Below are 20,050 nucleotides of genomic sequence, written 5' to 3' on the forward strand. Positions count from 1 at the left end.
GAATGAAATCAAATGGACCAGAGGAAAAAAGGAATAAACTGCTTGGATATTGAGAAATTGTTTGCTATTCTGTTTCAGTAAGTAATTTCAGTAAATTCACACTGAAAAAAAAAAAAAATGTGGGGAGTGACTGCTTTAGAATACCAGTATAGGCAGAACTAGCCTGCTCAGTGGTTAACTGAGTGCTGTGAGGGGTTTTATTTCTGAGTCATGCAGTTATACCAGTCCCACACAAAGGGAAACTTTTAGACCATATATCAAAATCTTCCTTATAAAATCGGAATTTTCAAACAGTGACTAAAATCACTTATTGTTGACTTTGTTGAGGCACCTTAGATTAAGGTGTTTTGATTGTGAATTCTTTCAGGACATTGTACTAAAAAGTTGGCTAGAGTTTGATCTAGCAGGTTTTTACAGGAAAAAAGCAGTAGCCATTCCGTGCTTCCTCAGGCATGGTTTGTTTGCAAATATGATTACTGCCTATCTAATTTAGGATTGAGTGGAGAGGAAGAAATTGTTGCTGATTATGTTAGCCATGACAAAACACATTTCACAGGAAAATTGTAAGAAGGAAACATATTTCAGGATAGCAAAAGCAACAACTAGATTTTAAGAATCTTGTCCATCTCCAGCTTTGAAACTTCGTCTCAGTCAAGGGATGTAGCCGCTGCCGTGTTCTGTTGTGTACTGGCCCCTTTTTATTACCCAGCACTTCACTTGCACAGGCAGGTGCTGAGAAAACCTAACCCTTATATAGCATTCTGCTTTGTCAAGATCTGAGTCCTTGTTTCTGTGGTGACACAGAGTCGGTCCTGCATCAGTCAAATCAATATCCTGCGGGATTTTTTAGCCAGTTTTCTTAGCTGTAGGAAATCAGTCCCAATTCAAAGAGTTGCCTCTCCAAATAAGTGCCTTGACCATCATTAAGTTGCAGAGTATGTTATCTTTCTTATTCTGCTGAAGATTCTATTTTGTTGTAGTTACCTTTTCTCAGCACAGTGAACAGGACAGACCACTTCTGGGTGAGTTGCTCTTCTTGTATGAGGCAGATGGAAATTTTTCTCCTAGCTCTGCTGGTTCACATTGGTTTTCCTTAGCTGAGAGGGATGAACAAACCTGTCACTTATTTGTATGTGTTGGGTTTCTGGGAGGTGAGATGGGTGAGTTTATCGAAATGTGTTTTGTAGAACATCGTTCACAGGAAGGAACCCTTAGTATCCCAGACCAGGTAAGTAGCGACTATTGTCTCAGCCAAGCAGACTCTGCTTCTGTGTCTCAGTGAAGTTGTGGTTGTTGCAGGAGGAGTGTGCCAGCCAGAGAGAAAAGGTCATCTAAAGCCCATGGCCTGATGATATGAGTATTTACCTGGGAGGACAGGGAGCAGAATTTTAGTTCTTGCTTTGACCTGGCTGAAAGCGGGTGGTTAAGAGGTTCATTTCCCATATTTCTATCAGACATGTCCTTTTTCCTGGGGCTGCAGATGCTCGTTTGCTTGCTTCCTAAAGCTGATCTTTATATCCATGAGGAGATGCACGGGGTAAGCTCATACATTAATCCAAAGGTTCTCTTCCTGGCCTGTCATGTGGAAAAATGAATGTGTTTGGGCACACTTTCTAGGTTTTTGGCTTCATCTCAGAATGTCTGTGTTTACAGCAGGCCATTTTCTTGTTACAGCTGCTCTCCTTTTGGCTAACTTCCTTCTTAGCCCAGTAGTTTTGTCACTGACCTGACACAGGAGAAATGTGTTCATAACTGACTGGCTTCTGGCTATTTGTGGAGTCGCTTCTTTCCCCTGTAATGTTCTACTTGGTTTTAGGTCCTCATGCTGGAGAGGAGGCTGCGTGGCACGTTAGCCCTCTTGTGAATGCAAGGGAACAAACTGCAGTGACGTTGTTGGAGAGGTTACTGGGCATTTCTTAGTCTCTGCAGTGTCCTTCATTTTCTGCCCGTCTTGCTTTAGTCTAATTAGCCGCCATGTAGATCAGAGCAGGAGGCCATCAGGAAACAAGGAATGGTTGCTTCAAAGCTTTGTGCACTGTTGTGGTTTCAAAGGAGTGCAGATGACTGACGCTCCAGATTCTGCTGTCCTACAGCCTGGAGCAAGGATTGGGTCCTTAAGGTCCCACATTTGCTGCAAATTGACCTAACCATTGAGCTGTCACCTCTACAGCTAACTTACTGCCTCTTCTGTTAGCTAACCCAAAGCGGAAACTACAACAGAAGAGAATTCTCTAGAGCTGGTGAGTCCCTATAAGCACAACCAGTGAATCTGTCATCACTCGCTGTGTAAGAAGCCAAAGTTAGCCTGGGGCATTGTTCTTTTATGTAACAGAGGGGAAGTGGCTCTGGTCCAGGTGATCCAGAAGCCTGAGAAGCCAGACCATCCTGTGATGTTGGCCTGATTAGCTGTAAATAATCCTGGCTCAACTGCCCTGTTCTGTGTCTTTGCTCTTTGCTGTTTTTTTAGTGAGAGGAGGGGGAAGGACGTGTGTTTCCTAGCTGCTGGGGTATCTTGTGTGTTTATGAGTGGGACTACCTGTACCGTGATCTGTGCACAAGCATGGAATGAAGTATGACGGGAGAGAGCGAGTTTGTGATTTAGGAAGAAATTCTTTACTGTGAGAGTGGTGAGGCACTGGAACAGGTTGCCCAAAGAGGTTGTGGATGCCCCATCCCTGGAAGTGTTCAAGGCCAGGTTGGATGAGGCTTTGGGCAACGTGGTCTAGTGGAGGGTATCCCTGCCCATGGCAGGGGGGTTGGAACTAGATGATCTTTGAGGTCCCTTCCAACCCAAACCATTCTATGATTCTATGAATGCTTGTACAGAAGCATCTGGATAATTAACTCAGCCATTAGGTAGGAGCATTTAGATCCTTAAAGACATTTTCTGTGGGAGGTACGGCGTAATCATCTCCTCAGGTACCCAAGAAGATGTGCTTAGATGCTGACTTCTGCCTTAATTGCACATCAGGAATTTACGTGTCGATTCTGAGTCTCACCTGAAATAATTTATTTGGCATCACAAGGATTTAAACCTTATCTTACTGCCAGGGTACCACCACCATCAGTAGACCATTTTTACTAGCTTATCTGTCTCCACTGAAGCTGGCGTGGTACCATGAGGGCCCAGGTCAATTTTCTCTTTCAGTCCCACAGGAACAAATGCTGATCAGCAGTGGGGGGGCAGGAGTGGACACTGATCCAAGTCACAGGGGGTATTCCAGGGTAGCACAATTACTCTGTTTCAGGTACTCTCATGGGATCATCCTAAGCCTTGCATATTAGTTAACCTTTCCCATAGTTGCTCTATGTGAAAGGGCTTTGATCTATGAATGAGCCCAACACATGGTGCTTGCTCACTGTATGTTAACAGCAGAGATGTTATTTTTAGCTCCTGAATTCTTTTTCTCCTTCACTATCAGAGCTGAAAGACCTTTCGTCCTTAAGACAGGCAACTGTTCACTATATAGTGTATTTGGGACAAGGTGCTATGTAAGGTTAACACCTCTACTGGGGGCGATTTTTTTGCAAAATGGGTAAGTGGCTTTTTAAGTAGCCATTAAAAAATCTAAATAAAGTAGTCATGTTTTAAAAAGAACTGTTATCTTTGGAACATGTAATTTACAGAACTCACTGCAGGAATCCTTGATTTAGAACAATTACTGCACTAAAGTACTTGCTTTTTTTTTTACTTTAAAAACAAAAAACAAAACCAAACCCCAAACCAAAAACCAGACAGGTTTCCAGCAAAGGCTGGGATAATTGACTGGATTGGAAACTTAGCCAAGTCTTGCAAAACTCCAGTATACAGTTGCTGTTCTCTCAGAGGTCTTTTCTCCTGCCATCTGAAAGCATTCCTTTGCCTGGTCACTTGTTTTGAGCCTTTTTTTTTTTTTTTTTTTTTTTAAACGTAATCACTAGTTGCTAGAAATAAATACTGCCAGAACTAATATGTTGGTTACGTTCTTACAATTGGGTTGTGTGCAGTGCATGCTGGTTTCAGCGGAAGCTGTTTCATAACATTTTAAATTATGAAATTTCTTGCGCAACAGAGTTTAAGGATCAGTTATAAACAATCTAATCACAAAGCTTCCTTAGGCAGTAACTCACCTATGTAATTTCTTGTAGCTCAAGCTTGACTCAGTCCAGTCTCACACCAAACAAGATTCAGGAGCTAGAATACAAGGTATGCTGATTCAGTGTACAGTTCATATTTCTTTTGCAGTCATGCTCACAAACCATTGGAATAGTTTATCTATGGCTACAGTGGTTGGTTTGTTTTTTTTTTCTTTTGAAATCCTTTAGTAGCAGTTGGGCAGCTGTGTCTCTTTTTCAGAGCTGTGGAATACCAGTCCCTGAGCTAAAAGGGAAAGGTGTCAGAAAAGCTGCTGGTGGCGTTGGGGGCTTGAAAGACTCAAACACCTGCGTTTTCGGTTTTGAGGTGTGCAGAGGAGCTGCTTGCTACTGCAGGAAGGTCCCACGAGCACCACTGGCAGTAGGCGGGCCATGCCGACTCTCTGGATCTGACACCATGAAACCAGGCTCTCCATGGCTGATTCTGCAGCCAGCTCCAGTCCCTGGCTGTGGGATCTTTTATGCAGCTATAAGAAGTTTAACTGTTGGCTCTTAACTCTTGCGTGGGCACGGACTGCATCCAGAAAGAAGGCAATCCATATTCCTGATCATCAGCATTAAAACCACTGCTGCATTCAGTAAGACTTTAGTAGTAAACTGAAGATAAAGGGAGGGATCACAGACGCTGCTACTTCCACTTGGGCCAAATTGAACTGAGAAGCATAAAGGAGCACCAAGCCTGCCCATTCCTTACTCCTGGTATGAAAATGAGACTTCTGCTCTGTTTAGGAAGAAAAAGAAAGTTGTCTTCCAAAATGACTTTACTTAAGGTGAGCAAAGATCCCGACAGATACATTGCATTTCCTGCAAGGGAAGACCGAGCCAAAATTCTTCAGCCTTAGAAGTGACTGCCTTCCTGGGCTTGCTTCAACCTTCGAGGGATTCTACTCCATCAAGTGTGAGCCATTGTCATATTTTTTCAAGCCAGACAATTGACTTTAGTTTTATTACAAAGCTTTTATTAAAAAACAAATGCTCAGCACATTAACTCAAACTGGAATGACAAAAAAAAAAAAAATCGGTTGACAGTATTTTTGGCAAAGGCTGTGCCTTACTATTTTAAAAAACGGGTACATCAATGCTCATTTCAACAACTGGCATAAAATCCCACTAACAGGCTAACAAAAACAGATACAAATACAGAACAATTGAAGTAATAATTCAAGTGCTGGGCTTTTTACAAGGAGAAGGGGAATGGGGTGAGAAGAAGAACTCACTGCAGTCAGATTTGCTGGATGTATTGCTTATGGTTACAGAGTAGATGATGCAAGACTGACATGTCTACTGACCAGCTGACTGTTGTTACATTTATTTAGTTCTATAGGACACTGTATTATATAGACTGAGAGGCCACTATTTGTTACAAATAGTTTAACAAAAAAGCCACCTTTTTTCCATACAGGTTTTTCCTCTGGCAGAAAAAAAAAAAAAAGAGAAAAAACCTTTTATTTTAAAATTATTTCAGATTTCTGACACTTGTTTAAAAGCTCATACCTAGTAAAATATACACCAAAGAAATTACAAACTAAAAGTTAAAATATAAAAGCATTCAAGTTTCTTAAGAAAGCTAAAACCAAAATTGATCCTGTCGCACCATTAAATAAAAAGAAGGTTGAGTGTGTCATCCTGGTCCAGGCAAATTTCATTCCTTGATGTGCTTGCTGTATGGGGCAGCTGTGGTTGACGTTATTCTGTTGGCTGAAGCAGGCAGGCACAGCCACGCTACTTTGTCTGCTGACTCGATATGGACACAGATGAGACGGGGGCTTAAGAGTGCAAGGCAGAGGTGGAGTGAAGACAAAAGCTGCTCTGCTGACCCAGGAGCTCATTTGCTCTATTTATATTGGGGCTGGACCTCGTGATAATGAAGGATTTTGGCAGTGATTGTCTTTATGATTCAGTGTCTCTAGCAGTGACATCAGGGTGAATGACATCCTAGACAGACTCCTCAGGGGTGGTCTGTGTGGATGAAGGACACACCTAGGGTTTAACAAGCTTCCATCTCCAGAAGGGGTCCTGGTGTCGCCGCCTTTGCTTTGCAAGTTGAGAAAGCATTTCTTTTCCCACCTACAGGGAAGGGAAAGAGAGAGAGAGAGAGAGAGTGATAAAGACTATATGAAGCCTGGTTTGGGGTTTTTTGTTTGTTTTAAAAATCCTTCAGAGAAACTGGTGATGGGTCGCTGTAACGCTATGACACAACTGTATTAGTGGAATGTGCACTTGCAATGTCAAAGCTATGTGCAGAGTATTGCTATTTGCTCTTGAAGTTTGCAAGAATGTTTACGGAGAGTACTTCGGATTGTAAATCGATGTCCACACCAACTAGAAAGGTGGCGGTTTAAGCTGTTTAGACATTCCACATATTACAGAAGTAATTCCCTTTTGTAATGGGTTTCATTTATCTACAACATTTGACCCAGATATCTGTTACAAAACTAGACATCCTCAGGCTTTGGTACTACAGTAGTTGAGGTCAATTAACCCTCTACTTCAGAGCCTCAAGCTCTATTCCCTGCAGAAACGAAGAAATGCTTCTCCAAGTAGCTAGGTAGAGGACTGTGGTGGGTGAGGCTTGTGCGAACACTGACCCTACATCGTGCATCCACACGACTGGGGAGGATTTGTTCTGCTCTTCAGTGGGGTAGGGTACATCTTCCAGCTGCATAAGAGCCATGGGCCTCTTAGCTAGCAGTAAAGTTCACGAGGATCTTGGAAGGATTTATGTTCTTATAGCATGTGAAAAGGCCAACAGTGCAGGTATTGCTCATCCAGAGAAGAACAGTTCTTCAACATTAGGTCTCTGGGTTACATCAGCTGACTTACACAATCCCTAACTCACCCATCACCCCTGCCCTTCTAACCCAGACAACTGGGTTGTAACAGGGACTCCACCCAAAGCCTGACTAATGAGTCAGGCATTTTTCCACAGACGGACACATGCTCTCCAGTAATGGTCTCAGGATTATTGGTATCTCAAAAAAATCTACATTAACCTCTGGGCCTCTAGGTACTACTCAGCTGCCAAACAAGTAGAGGGTTCAATGAGCAGAGCTTTTGAGAATGACCAAAACTAGCACTGGAATGTAGTTCAGTGGAGAAGGTGAATGATTTTTCACCAGAAGAAACACAGAATGCTTAGTCACACAAAGAATATACACTGCCAGCACCCTGAGTCATGCAAGGCAAGACAGAACAAGTTTATGAAGAAATGGCATTGTTGAAACCACAAGTCAAACTTCTGTTAGACTATGCCTAACAGATAGGCTGCTTGAGCCTGTAAGAGCCACAAGCAGAATTAATCAGCAATTATTACAGCAGCAGAACTTAAACCAGGGCCATTTACAACTGGGCACCCACCTCCCATCTGCTGCAGCTTCCGTGTAAGCCAGCACATTTTGCCCACACTGGCTGAGTACAGCTCCTGAATAAGGAGTTACACAGGCTAATGTACTCCAGGGTAGAAAGCCTCCAAAATCGATTTTGGACCATCTGATTTTAGTGAGCGCAAGCTGAGGCTCCACAATCTTACTAAACAAGTTGACTCCTCATCAGAAGTCACCCACATGGCCATTGCTTTAATGGAAAGGTGAGGACACTGAAGAAATTCAGCTGCAGACTAGGTAAGGTAGAAAGAACAAGCGCAAATTTCTATCAAACTCTTCCTATGTAGGTTTAATTTGAAGGATGCTCTCTCCTCCCCCAGCTACCACCATCCCTGATAGATAATGAATACTTTTCACCTGCTGCTGGTAGCCACAAAAGGACATCTAAAGCCACTGTGGTCTCTTAAACAGCACAGCTGAAAGTCCACTGTCAAACCAGTGGTTTCAACAGAGGTGGTCTGTATTGACTAATTCAGTTCCTATTTCCTCATAAAACCAGCCTGAGTCCCAACTAAAAAAAGCCTTCTGAGCTTCCTGCCCCCCCCTTTTTTTATAAAGTAGCGCAGTGCTCCATAACACATGTGGATCAAAGAGCTATGAAGGGCTCTACCTTTCCAAGGAGCACGAACGAGAGGCCAAGCAAACAGCAGAGGAACACTGGGGAGAGCACCCTGCAGCTTTATATTTATTTTGTGCCTTTTCATCCCGTATTTTCAAAGGTTTGGTCCAGGTTGCTCTTCCTGGGAAGGTTTTCCTCTCAGTCTTACATGAAAACATTCAGCTTCCTGTTGAGGAATGGCCTTGAGGCGCCAGGCCAGTAGTTCACAGCAGTCTGATACAAGCGCAGTGATTCAGAGCTACTCCCCATTAGCAGCCAGGAATGTCTACTTCACTGAAGGAAATGAAATGCTCTTCTGTTGAGATGGTTCCCTGCCTCCTCCCCCCTTCCCTTACCAGCAAGCTGTCTTTGAAGTCAGGAGGTTAAAATAACGACCACGGCCTTGCTCTGGCCCTCAGCTTTTTCAAACAGCGGCCATCGCTGCTTTCCCAATCCAAAGCAGCTTTGCAGCGCCTGCCTCCTTGCCGTAGCCTTTCTTGGCGCCTAATTATCCCCCGCTCCAAGAGGGAGGCTGCAGATATGACTGTAATTCTGCAAGGGGACAAGCACAGTGAAGCCCCAAATATTTTTGTTTCTAAGCGAATACTGCAGTACAGCAAATTACACAGTAGCTGTCCCGAAAACAGCATCTAGAACCCAGCCTTTCCCTAGCTGCACATTAAGGCTACACGCTGGAAATTGCTTCTACTGCTGATAAACCAAATACTACCTAAAAAATATGAGTGACGATGGTGTTGCCTTACAGATATAAAACAGGTCAAATCAGGATTCTTTTCAAGAAACCACAGGCATGTGCTAAGGAGACTGAAGACTTCCCACATCTAAGGCTTCACTGGGGGGCTGTAGCTGAAGTCTCGCCAAGCGAGGCATGCCCTAGCAAAGCCCAATCCACAAGTGAAGTCGGCGCAATCAAAGGCTGCAATTACAGCTCCCTGGCTGTGGTTAGGCTTCAAAGAAAGTGCTGCAAGTCACATTTTACATATGTGAAGTCTTGAGCCTGAGCCACAATAGGAGGCACTGTCTGTGCCATTTGCAGTGTACATCTGACTGGAGGAGAAAAGGGGAGGGGAACAAACCCAGAACTAAAATTCAACAATAATTCAGTGTAAAAAGAAAAGCCTTACTACTGAAGTGATAAAACTGTATTTCAGGTATCACTACAGTAAAACTAAAGCCTCCTAACAAGCCTGGGCTATGTAGCTGAGGGCAAGAGCGTCAGAGGGGTATCAAAAGTTCTCTCCACGCTTGGGAACGAGATGGAGTGAAGGGTGGGTCTGCAAGGGCCTTGTGCTCTTCCTCTTGTCTTTAACTCCTCTCCCTTTATCTAGAACAAGGGAGAGGATTATGCAGCTTCATCCAGGTCATACTAATTGGAAGAGGTTATGGAAGAAAGTCAAGGGTGTCTGGGTCAGTACAGGAGTAAGTACAGAGTAAAACAGATAGCTAACCCTTCACAGAAAGCAAGAGAAAGTAAAGAGTTTAAACCAGGTGCTTTTTACCTTTACCCACCGTAGGTTGTTTTCATACAGTTGTAAGAAGAGACAAGACTACATATAATGGCAGTCTTGTCTCTTTTACATGTATTTAAAAGAAAAAAAAAAGTCAGTCTCCAAACCTGGTTTTTAACCCAGTACTTCAAACAACATGGCAAACTGAAGGACCCGGCAGCTGAAATTGTCATTTTCTTTTGAAGTCCAAAACGAACATGTTCGACTTACTGCCAGGGTTTATGCAATGCTCCAGAAACGTGGGTATGCAAAACCAGGTCAGTATTTATCAGGAAGGTTCACGCTGTTTGTGAAACCCTTTTTTTTTATTTTCTTTAGCAGCAGAGCTGGAGAGAGTTTCAGGCGCAAGCAGATAGATGCCGGCGCTGCAGTCTGCTCCTCTTCCTGCCCAGCTGTGCCATGGTTTGCAAGGTTAGGCTAAACCAGATCCTTGAAATGTTCTGGGCAAACAAAAACAAACACTCCACAACCTTTGTTGTTTCTAAACAAAAAAAAACAAAACAAAAAAAACCCCAAAAAACAAACCACCTCCCAACAAAACCCCAGTCATTTTAGTAATCCGATTTGCTGCAGAGTCCCACAAGCTGTTACAGCACGTGGATGGAGAGACCTACGGGAGACAGGAAAAAGCCCTCTCTGCAATAGCTGGATACCATCAGGCAGCAGAGGAAACCTTTTAAGTTGTCTTTGTTGCCAAAGAAATTACATAAAATTGTACCCTAAAACTGTAACAGATTTTGCCATGTTGAAGCTATGTCAGTAAGTAAGTTTTTCTTGGTGGGTTCCCCCCCCCCCCCGCCCTTGATACTGTTAGCCTCAGCCCATTGCTGGTAACTGAATGGAGACTCCAGTAGTAAATTATCCCTTAGTGTTTTAGATGCCCTGAAGTAATTACTCCTGAAAATACCTCTCCATTGACTACAGGTAGAGCCTGGAGTTCCAACTTCTGTCCTCTTAGTCTGGCCTAAGCTAGATGCATTAAATGAAGAGCAGGAACACCCCTCCTCCATGAGTCAGAGACCTCTTCCAGAGCAGGTTAGTGTCAGTGTCAGCACGGGAAATGCCCAGGTATTTTAGGGCTGCCACTTTGTGCGGCTGAAGTCAGTGATGCCAAAGCAGGTGTGGTTCTTATCGAAGGCCCCTTGTGCAGGCAGCATGAGACTAGAAGCTCTATCGCTGAGCTACAATCTTTAAAATGATCCTACTGGAAGACCCAGGATGTGGTTTTTCCTGTTGAGGGTGCGAGGGGAGAGAGGTTCCATGTTTGTAATTAAAAAAACATTACCTCTAGACAGCCCTCTCTAGCAGCTTTTTAAAGAGGAATAATAGGCTAAAAGTGATCTGCGAGGGAGGAAGAAACAGGCTTGTCCCCTTTTTCTATCTTTATGGCAGATAATAAATATTCAGAAGATTATCTTTTAAATTATTTATTTTATAGACTGAGAGCTGTGAAGAAAGGTGTGTCAGTTCTAGGGACACTGAAATTGCTACTTCAGTTTTCACCTGCTGTAACAGAAAAGAGGTGAGGTACTGGTAAAGTAAATGAAAAGTCTTTAAAAGAAAGAACTAACATAGGCAAAGTTTCCTTTATAGATCATCCTTTCTGCCACAATGAAACATAGGTTAGAACTGACACTCTACTTTGAAAGACAATCTCAACATTTAAATCTTCTAATAGATGGCATAATTTAAATAGTTACTTTCATGCAACCAAAAGGTAAGTCAGATGTAACTTCTTCTTGAGCTTCATCAACTCTTCTACACACAGGCATCCGCTGAGCAACACTAGCAGCATAAGACAGCAGTACACAGAAACCACTACAGAATTCAGACACACCAACTTCACTTTGATGCAATTAAGTTATGCAGAAAGTCTCTACTGGTCCAAAATACACAAGCCTCCTGTCATGTATCTCAAAAGACACACATATGGGAAGAAACCCAACCAGTCATCAAAACGTAGTCTCACCTAGCGTCATGGTAAATGCATACACAACATAAAACTAACTATATGTAGTTATTTAAGCAATAATATTTTACACTGTGCAATTTCAGGTATCCCTGAGGTGAAGGATAGAGGGTTCTCAAAACTCCCGAGTTTAATTCTGATGCAACTTAATATTAATGAGGAAAAAAATTTTTTTGCAAGGAGGAAGCAACTTCAGAAATTGTCTCTCTGCTCAGTTAAGCCTCCTTAGTTCTCTTACCCCTGACCCCGCTCTACTGATGCCTGTGGCAAGAACACTAATTCAGAGAGGTGGTCACTGGTACCATTTCCCTCAGTTGCATCTAACCCTGCTCGCACACTACACCCCAGTGCCAGTGACACCTTCGCTACACAAATGTTTCCAATGTTTGCTCCTACCGCTGGAACCAACAGTGGAAAACTGGTGTCCTGAAAAACTAAAACCCACGCTAACTGGCTGCCAGTCTCCCGTTTAACTGGCGAGGCAGCGGCACTTCAGCTGGCCCTGCTGTGAGCTTCCTTCTTTGTACAGCTTTCCAAGCTGCACGCATTCAAAATTGTTTATAACAAGCGAGTAAAGTATCAAGAGATTTAAAAGATAACTTGCATAAAAAGTCTTAAACGAGAGGATTAAGGAACTGACTGGTATCAGAAGGTGGAGCTATTAGCAGCGTCTTTTGCAACATCAAATTTAGGTTTTTTGGTTTTGGTTGGTTTTGTCTTCAGGATGGCTGGTTTTGCATGCATGTGTATCAGAAGACCTCTTCAATCCAATCATAATATATACAACAAAAAGTGAGAGGCAGACAGAAACAAAACTCAGTGCTACAGTTTGCTAAGCTTTGACAGAATTGCATTTGAATAGTTCTGTTGAAATTGGAGGACAGATTTCACCCAAGCTTAGTCTCCAGAAACAAATGGGAAAGACTTTGACAGTGTCATAACAACTTGTTTTCTAGCTGTTCAGGAATACAGTATCAATTTCTCATTTTGAAATTTTTCATGTAAATACACTAAAAAAAAGAAAGTGCAATACAGACCTGAACCTGAGATTAATATTAAAATGCTGAGGTTTTCTTTCAATTGGGAATGAAACCACATTTCAAAATCTGACATTTTCTTTATGAAACAATTTGTTTCTGCAGAGTTTTTCTCATGACCTTAGAATTCTCAATCTGGTGGTGAGTTTACTAAATCCACTAATGTACACTGTTTGCATCCAGAGAAGAATGGTGTACCAGCCGTCAACTCCCTGTCCCCACCCTGTCCCACAGGAAGAGTTAGAACAATAGTCGTCCCACTGTTCTCCATTCTAGCCCAAGCCGCCTATGGCTAATACCTCAGAAGTGAAATGATAGGGTTTTTAATCACTTGTAAATGTGGTTGAATTCAAATTTCATTAGGCACTTCTAACTTCACAGCAGCATCTGCAACTCTCTAACAAATAAAGAGGCTCTAGACGTTCACCTGCTGAATTATCTACTTTTGCCCTTTGCCAGGGTCAGTTTAAAATGTGAAATGCTGAAGGTCAGCATCATAGCTGATCATGCTGCACCCTTTGATTGCAAAAATGGTTTTGTAAATATTTAAAAAATTTTCTTGTTTCTCTAATCCCGTGTCTATGCTGATTGTCTAGTTGAAAGTGTTCTGCTTTTATTTATTTAGAAAACCTATGCTTGGCCCCTACCCTGACTTACCCTTATCCCTCCCATAGTCTCTGATTGCACCCAAAATAGTTTTTATACCCTTCCTTCCTTCCTTCCTTGCAGCACTTCACAAGGCTCCTCCGCCAGGCTGGAGAAGGACAACTGGGTCTGCTCTGCCACGTCTCTCCCAGCAGGTGTCAGTGCCCTTCTCTACCTGCCACCTGAATCGGAGGTGGCTCCTTGCCAGGTTTGCTCTTTTGGCATTTTTCTTGATGTCAGAGAGCCTGAAAGAGAGGAGCTTTTCCATCTTTCACCCTGGCAAGATCAATGCCAGGTCAGAATTATGTTGCAGGAGGGGGATCTGTCAGAGGGCTATACCTCTCGTCTTTGGGAATTTCTATGCCTATGAAAAAAGGCTGAAGTTAACCGAAGTATTCAAAACTATAAATTTTTCATGCCAGAAAATTCTCTTCTGTTTATTCTGTCCCTCTTGCCTATGCTGAAGGCCACTGTTCACAGGCAAAACAGGGAACAGGGAAACATCATTTTTAAAGCAAATCAGGACACATCTCTGCACCACCATCACCACCAAATCCTCACACACACTAACTTCTGCGCAAGTCCTTCAGGCTCTGTTTAAAGCTTCTGAGCAGTCAGGGGAGACGGAAAGGGGTGGAGCATTTGTTACATTTTCAACTCCAGCAGCTATTTCAAGGGCACCGGACAAGCCAGGTTAGAAAAACACGTGCCTCGGAAAGCAAGGTACCACATCCTCTTTGCATCTCCTTTCTAGGACTGCTGGCCAGAAACCCATGGTCAGCCATGCCCACAGTCATCAGATGGTTCTTTTCCACAGTATTCTGGCTGTAGATTGGTCCACTTTATAGTCTGCTTTCACAACCTCACTCCATTTTATTTCTAAGTAATAAGGAAGAGATAATCCAGTCATAAACTGTTTGTTACAACACTGTCCAAAAATCACTTCTGCACTGAAATTTGGCTCTAATTTCCATGTAGGAAGTTTGAAACTTTATAGATAATTCATTGTTTAAAGTTAAGCAGTCTTAATCTGATCCTTTTAAGTGCTTCTGATTGTAAATCAGTATTAGTCAAGTTTCCTCATTTTTGAAAGCTTTGCTAATCTAACTATTAGTTGTCATGGAATTTTGCAAGCCACAAATGCACTTCTCACAGGTCTTCAAACTTCTATTAAGCTTCTCTATCACTCTTTTTAGCCCTTGAAGATATGCCAAAACACAATGTTAAATTATGTAGCTTGTGAGGACTTCCCAATTGCATCCTGCCATATGTCAAATGATGTGCCTTTTACAATTACCATACATAGCAAGTCATAAGAAGTTAACTATTTCCATGTTGTGGAACAATCAGGAGGACTTTTTGTTAATACCCTTCTATTTCCTTGCTGATTTAAAAATACTCATGAGATGCTAAAAAAAAAAAAAAAAACCAAAACCAGCTTTTCCTTCCTTCCAAAAGTCAAATCAGAAATCCCCACTTTCAACACAGAATTGTTTCCATTTACATGTCTTCTAGAAGGTTGTGCTTAAAGTAACAAGAAAACACCCACCTTTCTGAAAGGTGCTCAGCAGATGATCTCTACATTGTCCTTAATCTTAGCTTTCCTCATTTCCCCTTCCCTCCTGGCCTCTCCCAAATTCATTTTTAGCATTATCAGGTCTTATGCCACTATCAGTTGATTTCAAAAGGAGAGAATAAATACAAGTTATTTCTTCAACAAATGAAAGTTATTTCAAACATTGTGTAGGGCCATGTCAACTCAAAACCGAAATGCTGCTTGGGGACAGTTCCACAACTCTTAAAAGAATGGCGACGTGCTTCAGAGTACCCCAGCAAAGACTGGAGCACCAGGTCACAGTATTCCTAAAGCGCTATAATATTAAAGTGCTTTACAAATTGGCCATTCAGCAGGCTGGAGGAGATCATGAATCTCAGCTAAATCCTAAGCAGTGAAGCCATAAGAAGCTTGCTGCTGTGTACAACCCTGGGATGAGGAGCAACTTAATGCTGCTACCACCTTGACTTCACCACTCAAATGATATCCAAGCCAAAAAGCAGGCTAGAGGTCCACCTTAAAAATCAGCTATGTGCTGAAGTGTTCATGGACAAAAAAAAAAACCCCACACCCAAAACTTTCACAGTATCTTAAATCATTTCTGTTTGCACGTCCCTTCCGTTACTTTCCTCTGAACATCCCACCACACAACCCTCCCACTATTTCATCCTTCTCACTTACATCACCGTAATTACAGCCCTGGCTGATCTCCTTTATGCTGATCTCGAGATTCTTTCTTTGGTCTTGCCACCTACTCATTTCTGATTCTTCTCAGATAACAGAATGCTTGTCTCCTTCCCAGACCTCCCACCCTCCTTCCCCCTCTTCCTTGCACCACCCATACAAGTAAGAAAGCTAGTGTTTTCCTGTCTTCAAGAGCTCTTTGCGGCACTCACTGAAAGGCATTCCCAAACTTATTATCTCCATCCAGTAAAGACTACAACAGCTCTGCTGTGGGCCTGGTAAGATATTACGCTTGTAGGCAAAACATTCTTTGGATTAGGCTTGCAAAGGGCAAGAGTCTTAACCTTCAGAAGTTTACTTTGAAGTCTAGCTGATTCAGGTTCCCTAAATCATTCTGTGCATTTACTTCCAGCTAGAGCACATCTGTACGTCTCCAGTGGAGAGCATTCACTCAGCGCACAACGTTTAGTGAGGCTGCCTACATGCGCATATATGGAGCCAACAGAACGCTCCCCCTTCAGTGGAAGAGGATACCTACTGTTCTCATGCTCCATCTTACAAATTGCACGAGGACAGAGAGCCGGGTATTACCAACAGTTTCTACACTGCTACAGAGCTTGAGGGGAAGGAAGAAAGGGGCATAGAAGTAAAAAGGCAAAAGAGAAAACCCACATACTCAGAACATTCATCCTCTTCTATTTCAGCTCATCCTCTACCATGGAAAATGCAAACAGAGAAACTCCAACAAAAGTAGTTCAGTGTAGGCAAGGCAGTCCTCCTTAGATTGTAAGGCATCCAAAAAACCAAACATTCCCCGGTCACTTGAACCTCAGTTGTGTTCCGATCCCAAACGGGTGCTCTGTATCCATTCAGGTAAAATTATGTGTGTTTTGCTTATTGGTACTGTGTTAACATCGAAGGGAAAAATATTCACAATAATCATGGACCTTGGCAACAAAACCAAAATATCAATTATAAAACTGAAGGTTAAAAGACTTGTTGGTTTTGGTTTTTTTTAATAGGTATAATACTTATGGCAGTCACCATAACTAACGATACGTTACAGCTACATTTGTTGTGTAGGCTACAGAACCCAAATGCTGCAGTCCACATCTAAAATCAGCATGACTCAGGCACACTGCAAAGTGTACGACTGTCTGCTTGCTTGAAAAACTTTTGCTTAGCAGGAACCAAAAAAAAGAGCATGCGTTTTGCCTTTTCATTTTACTTCAGCTTTAAAAAAACCAAAACAACACCCAGTCTTAAACCCACCCAAGTTTAGACTAACCAGCATTATGGTGTACCTACAGAGGAGGCTTGAATCATGCTGACTGACTGACGACTGACACACTGCACAGAGCAAAGGGAACTTGGCTTTCTCTGGCAGAAAGCCTAAGCAGAGCAGAGGGCCAACAGGCAGCCACTTTGCTGACCACTCCGACTGCCAAGGGCACTTGTTTGGGGCCAAACAAGGCTGAAGGAGAGGGGATAAAAAGCCCATTTCTGTTATAATGCATAGGTGACTTTAGAAAGTGTTATTTTTTTGCATGGTTCCTGGAATTCTCAGGGATCTCTTGAGAGCAGTCTGGGTTAATTAGACAGTGTAGAAGCAACTATTATGTCAAACGAATTCCATTCCTCCTAGAAAACGTATCACACCGAGGGGAAGAGAAGGACCAGCCTTCCAACACAAACACTGAGCAATATGAGGATCTCACTGTGGTACTGTGTGCACTCACAAGCAGATTAGATGGTGTTTTATGGGATATGTGTAATCACTAGTCATTCCACCTTCACTGCAGACAGTATGATATGAAGAGAGAAAACACACTGGAAATACAACAACAAAAAAACCCCAACCCGCACCACATGTGAAATACCACTGTACAGTTGAGGGAGAAATTCTTGGTACAACTGAAATACAGTCCCCTTTTCTTAGCAGATGTTTTGTTAGTATACAGGTGAATAAATTTTTAAAAAGTGTACCCAGCCAGCCAGCATCTTGTAGATGTCAGCACATAAAACGTACTCCGAAGCCAGCGTCTAACCTGCTCTTATGAACTGTAACAGTCCGCTGGCTGGGAGGGTTTGCACTGCTCAGTAAACCCCTCCCTGTGCTTCACAGGCAGACTTGCAGCGAGTCAGTGAGGTATGGTCAATTTGAAAATATTATGGTTAAGAAGTGAAATGGTGAACACCTAATAGATAGCCGGTATAAAAACCATCAGTAGTCAAAGTAACATTAGCTTTGGGATATGATACTTCTGCAATTTTTGCTAAATTCATATTATTGCATAAAATTTATAAGAAAGCTTATTTCACAATTCAGTTTTATCATCAGGAAAGCTTTAGAGATGTTCTTACCATGCTTCAGATGTAGGCAGCTGTCATTCTGGGGCCTGTACCTGTAGAAGATTGTTTTCCTTTAACAAATTTCTGTTACAGAGTTTTTGCACATTCCAAATAAGTTTGTTTGCTACAGTATTACATGGATTTTTTTTGGTGTGTTTTTGATTTTGTTATTTGGTTTTTTTATGGTTCTTATACCAGCCATTTTTGTTGGGGAAAACAGGGTATTTCTTTGCATAGATTTTACAGGCAAAGGGAAGACCTCACTGATGCTTTTAGCCAACCTACTAGGCAGCTGTTAGTGTACACAGAAATGTAAAATACAGTGATAAAAAAAAATACAGCGGCTACAAAAAGGTCAGAGTAAAGTTTCCAGTGTCCAATAATCCCACACAGTATTTGAGACATAGTTAAGTCTAAGGATGATACAACGTTGATTGAGGAGAAAAGCAAAGGTAAAGCAGGACATTGCAGCAATGCATAAGGTCAGCCAAAGATGTTGATGCCGTCAGGACTCCTATGCGGAAAGGCGTAAGGGAAAGGAGACGTATCGTGTACATTTTCACAAGCTTGCATTCAAAGTCAGGTATCTTAAAACATCCATCAGAAGCAAGTGTTAGAGAAAAGCATGTAAAAATTAAATAGCGCAAGCCCTGGTTTCTCAAATACACCCGAGGTGAATGGTAAGAGTTGGTCATGGCCTACCTGATGCTGATTCCTGCAACTTTTCTCTCTTCCTCTTCTTTTTCTTCCCCTGAAAAATAAGAAATTTTACCATATCATTACATGCACAGAACTTTTTGTTGTCGTTCCCCTACCTCACAGCATAGAAAAGGAAGCCATCTGGAGACTGAGAAAGCAGTTAGGAAAAACACAATTGTTTTTGGGGGTAGCTAAAACCTTTTCTAACCCACTTCCAACTGTTTCAATGGTAACAAGGTTTGCTTTCAGTATCTATGGAAAAACACACACATATGAGCAATACACATTTTTATATCCACACAGAATTATAATTTCTGGCAGTTTTTCAACTAACGCTGGCAGCCACAAGCATCTAAAAGACTTCTCACGCTTAATAATCTGATGACACGTATGTTGATATCATAATTTATGGCTCTTACAAGAACTCTTCACACATTCAGATACTTACGCTGTCAATACATGGCAACAGCAGACAGGGTGTTGAAAGTACCTAGGCCGACCGTGACTTGTCCCCGGGGTGCAAACCAGCCAACTACAACTGTTCTGATAATGCTCGTACCTTTACCAAAGCCAAGTCTCTCACGGCTGTGCCTGGAGAACACGCCGTGCAACAAGCAAACAGCGAACTGCTGTACAGCAGAGCACCCTGAACGTGACCGAGGTGCAGGACAGAAACGGACGCCCCGGCAGCTGTCTTTCTTGGACACCGCACCAGCACCAGCATGCCGGTGCAGGCTCGTCCTGCCGACCCACACGCTCAGCCTTCTCCCGCACCCCATCTATGGAAAAGGCCAGAGCTCCCGCTTCCCACAGTCTTTCAGGAAACAAAAGGTCAGTTTAGACTCACAATTTTAGACCTCGATCATCTTGCATCACCCTAATTACCACTTCGATATTCCTCCATATGACTTCTCTTTATTGTCCTGTGTTGTCTTTCCGTTAGCTAGCTCTGCAGGGCCACGGCGAAGCTACGGCAGATGAATCTTAGTCCCCAGCCTGCTCTGACAGCCTGGGCTCTTAAGCCCCTGCCCCTATTTTATCCTGAGGCTGGCAACGGGGCTGGGCAATGCTTTGTAAGCAAGCTCCCAAAGACGGGACCAAGACGAGAAGTTGGAAAGCAGATTTCAAGGGCTCTGGGAAACTCACAGCGATACGCTTTATCACTTGGGCACCAAGGCAATACTCCTTTATGGAGGAAAGTGCATTAGTGCAGATATTAACATGGAAAAATCACGGGAGGAAAATTACGTTTTACTCTCTATGGCAGGCTGACTTCAAGAGCTAGAACATACTGACAGCTGATCTGAGATCCATCTATGAGATACCAGAAGCAGAGGAGCAGAAGGAAGAGGCCGGGCTGAAAACTAGTTGTCAACATTCCCAAACGAGGTAGTTTCTGACAACTCCAGCACACACAAACACCAGCACATTATGAAAACACTGTGCTTCTCCTGACTATCACACA

General features: G+C 42.7%; 1 protein-coding gene across 8 annotated transcripts in view; it reads right to left on the reverse strand.

Annotated features, from left to right (window-relative positions):
- Positions 1 to 5,071: 5,071 nt before the first annotated feature.
- Positions 5,072 to 20,050, reverse strand: part of LEF1 (lymphoid enhancer binding factor 1) — a 69,292-nt gene continuing 54,313 nt past the window's right edge. For 6 of the 8 annotated variants that reach the window (XM_054824643.1, XM_054824649.1, XM_054824645.1 and 3 more), the window contains 2 exons: positions 18,589 to 18,637; positions 5,072 to 6,201 (listed from right to left, as the gene is read on the reverse strand). In XM_054824643.1, coding sequence (XP_054680618.1) covers positions 6,122 to 6,201; positions 18,589 to 18,637 — 129 coding nt within the window. In that variant the 3' untranslated portion in view covers positions 5,072 to 6,121. Of the gene's footprint in view, positions 6,202 to 17,898; positions 17,940 to 18,588; positions 18,638 to 20,050 lie in introns of all 8 variants that reach the window. The other 2 variants (XM_054824650.1, XM_054824648.1) reach the window with 1 other exon arrangement.

Source organism: Grus americana, chromosome 4 (assembly GCF_028858705.1).
Source record: "Grus americana isolate bGruAme1 chromosome 4, bGruAme1.mat, whole genome shotgun sequence".
Taxonomy (NCBI): domain Eukaryota; kingdom Metazoa; phylum Chordata; class Aves; order Gruiformes; family Gruidae; genus Grus; species Grus americana.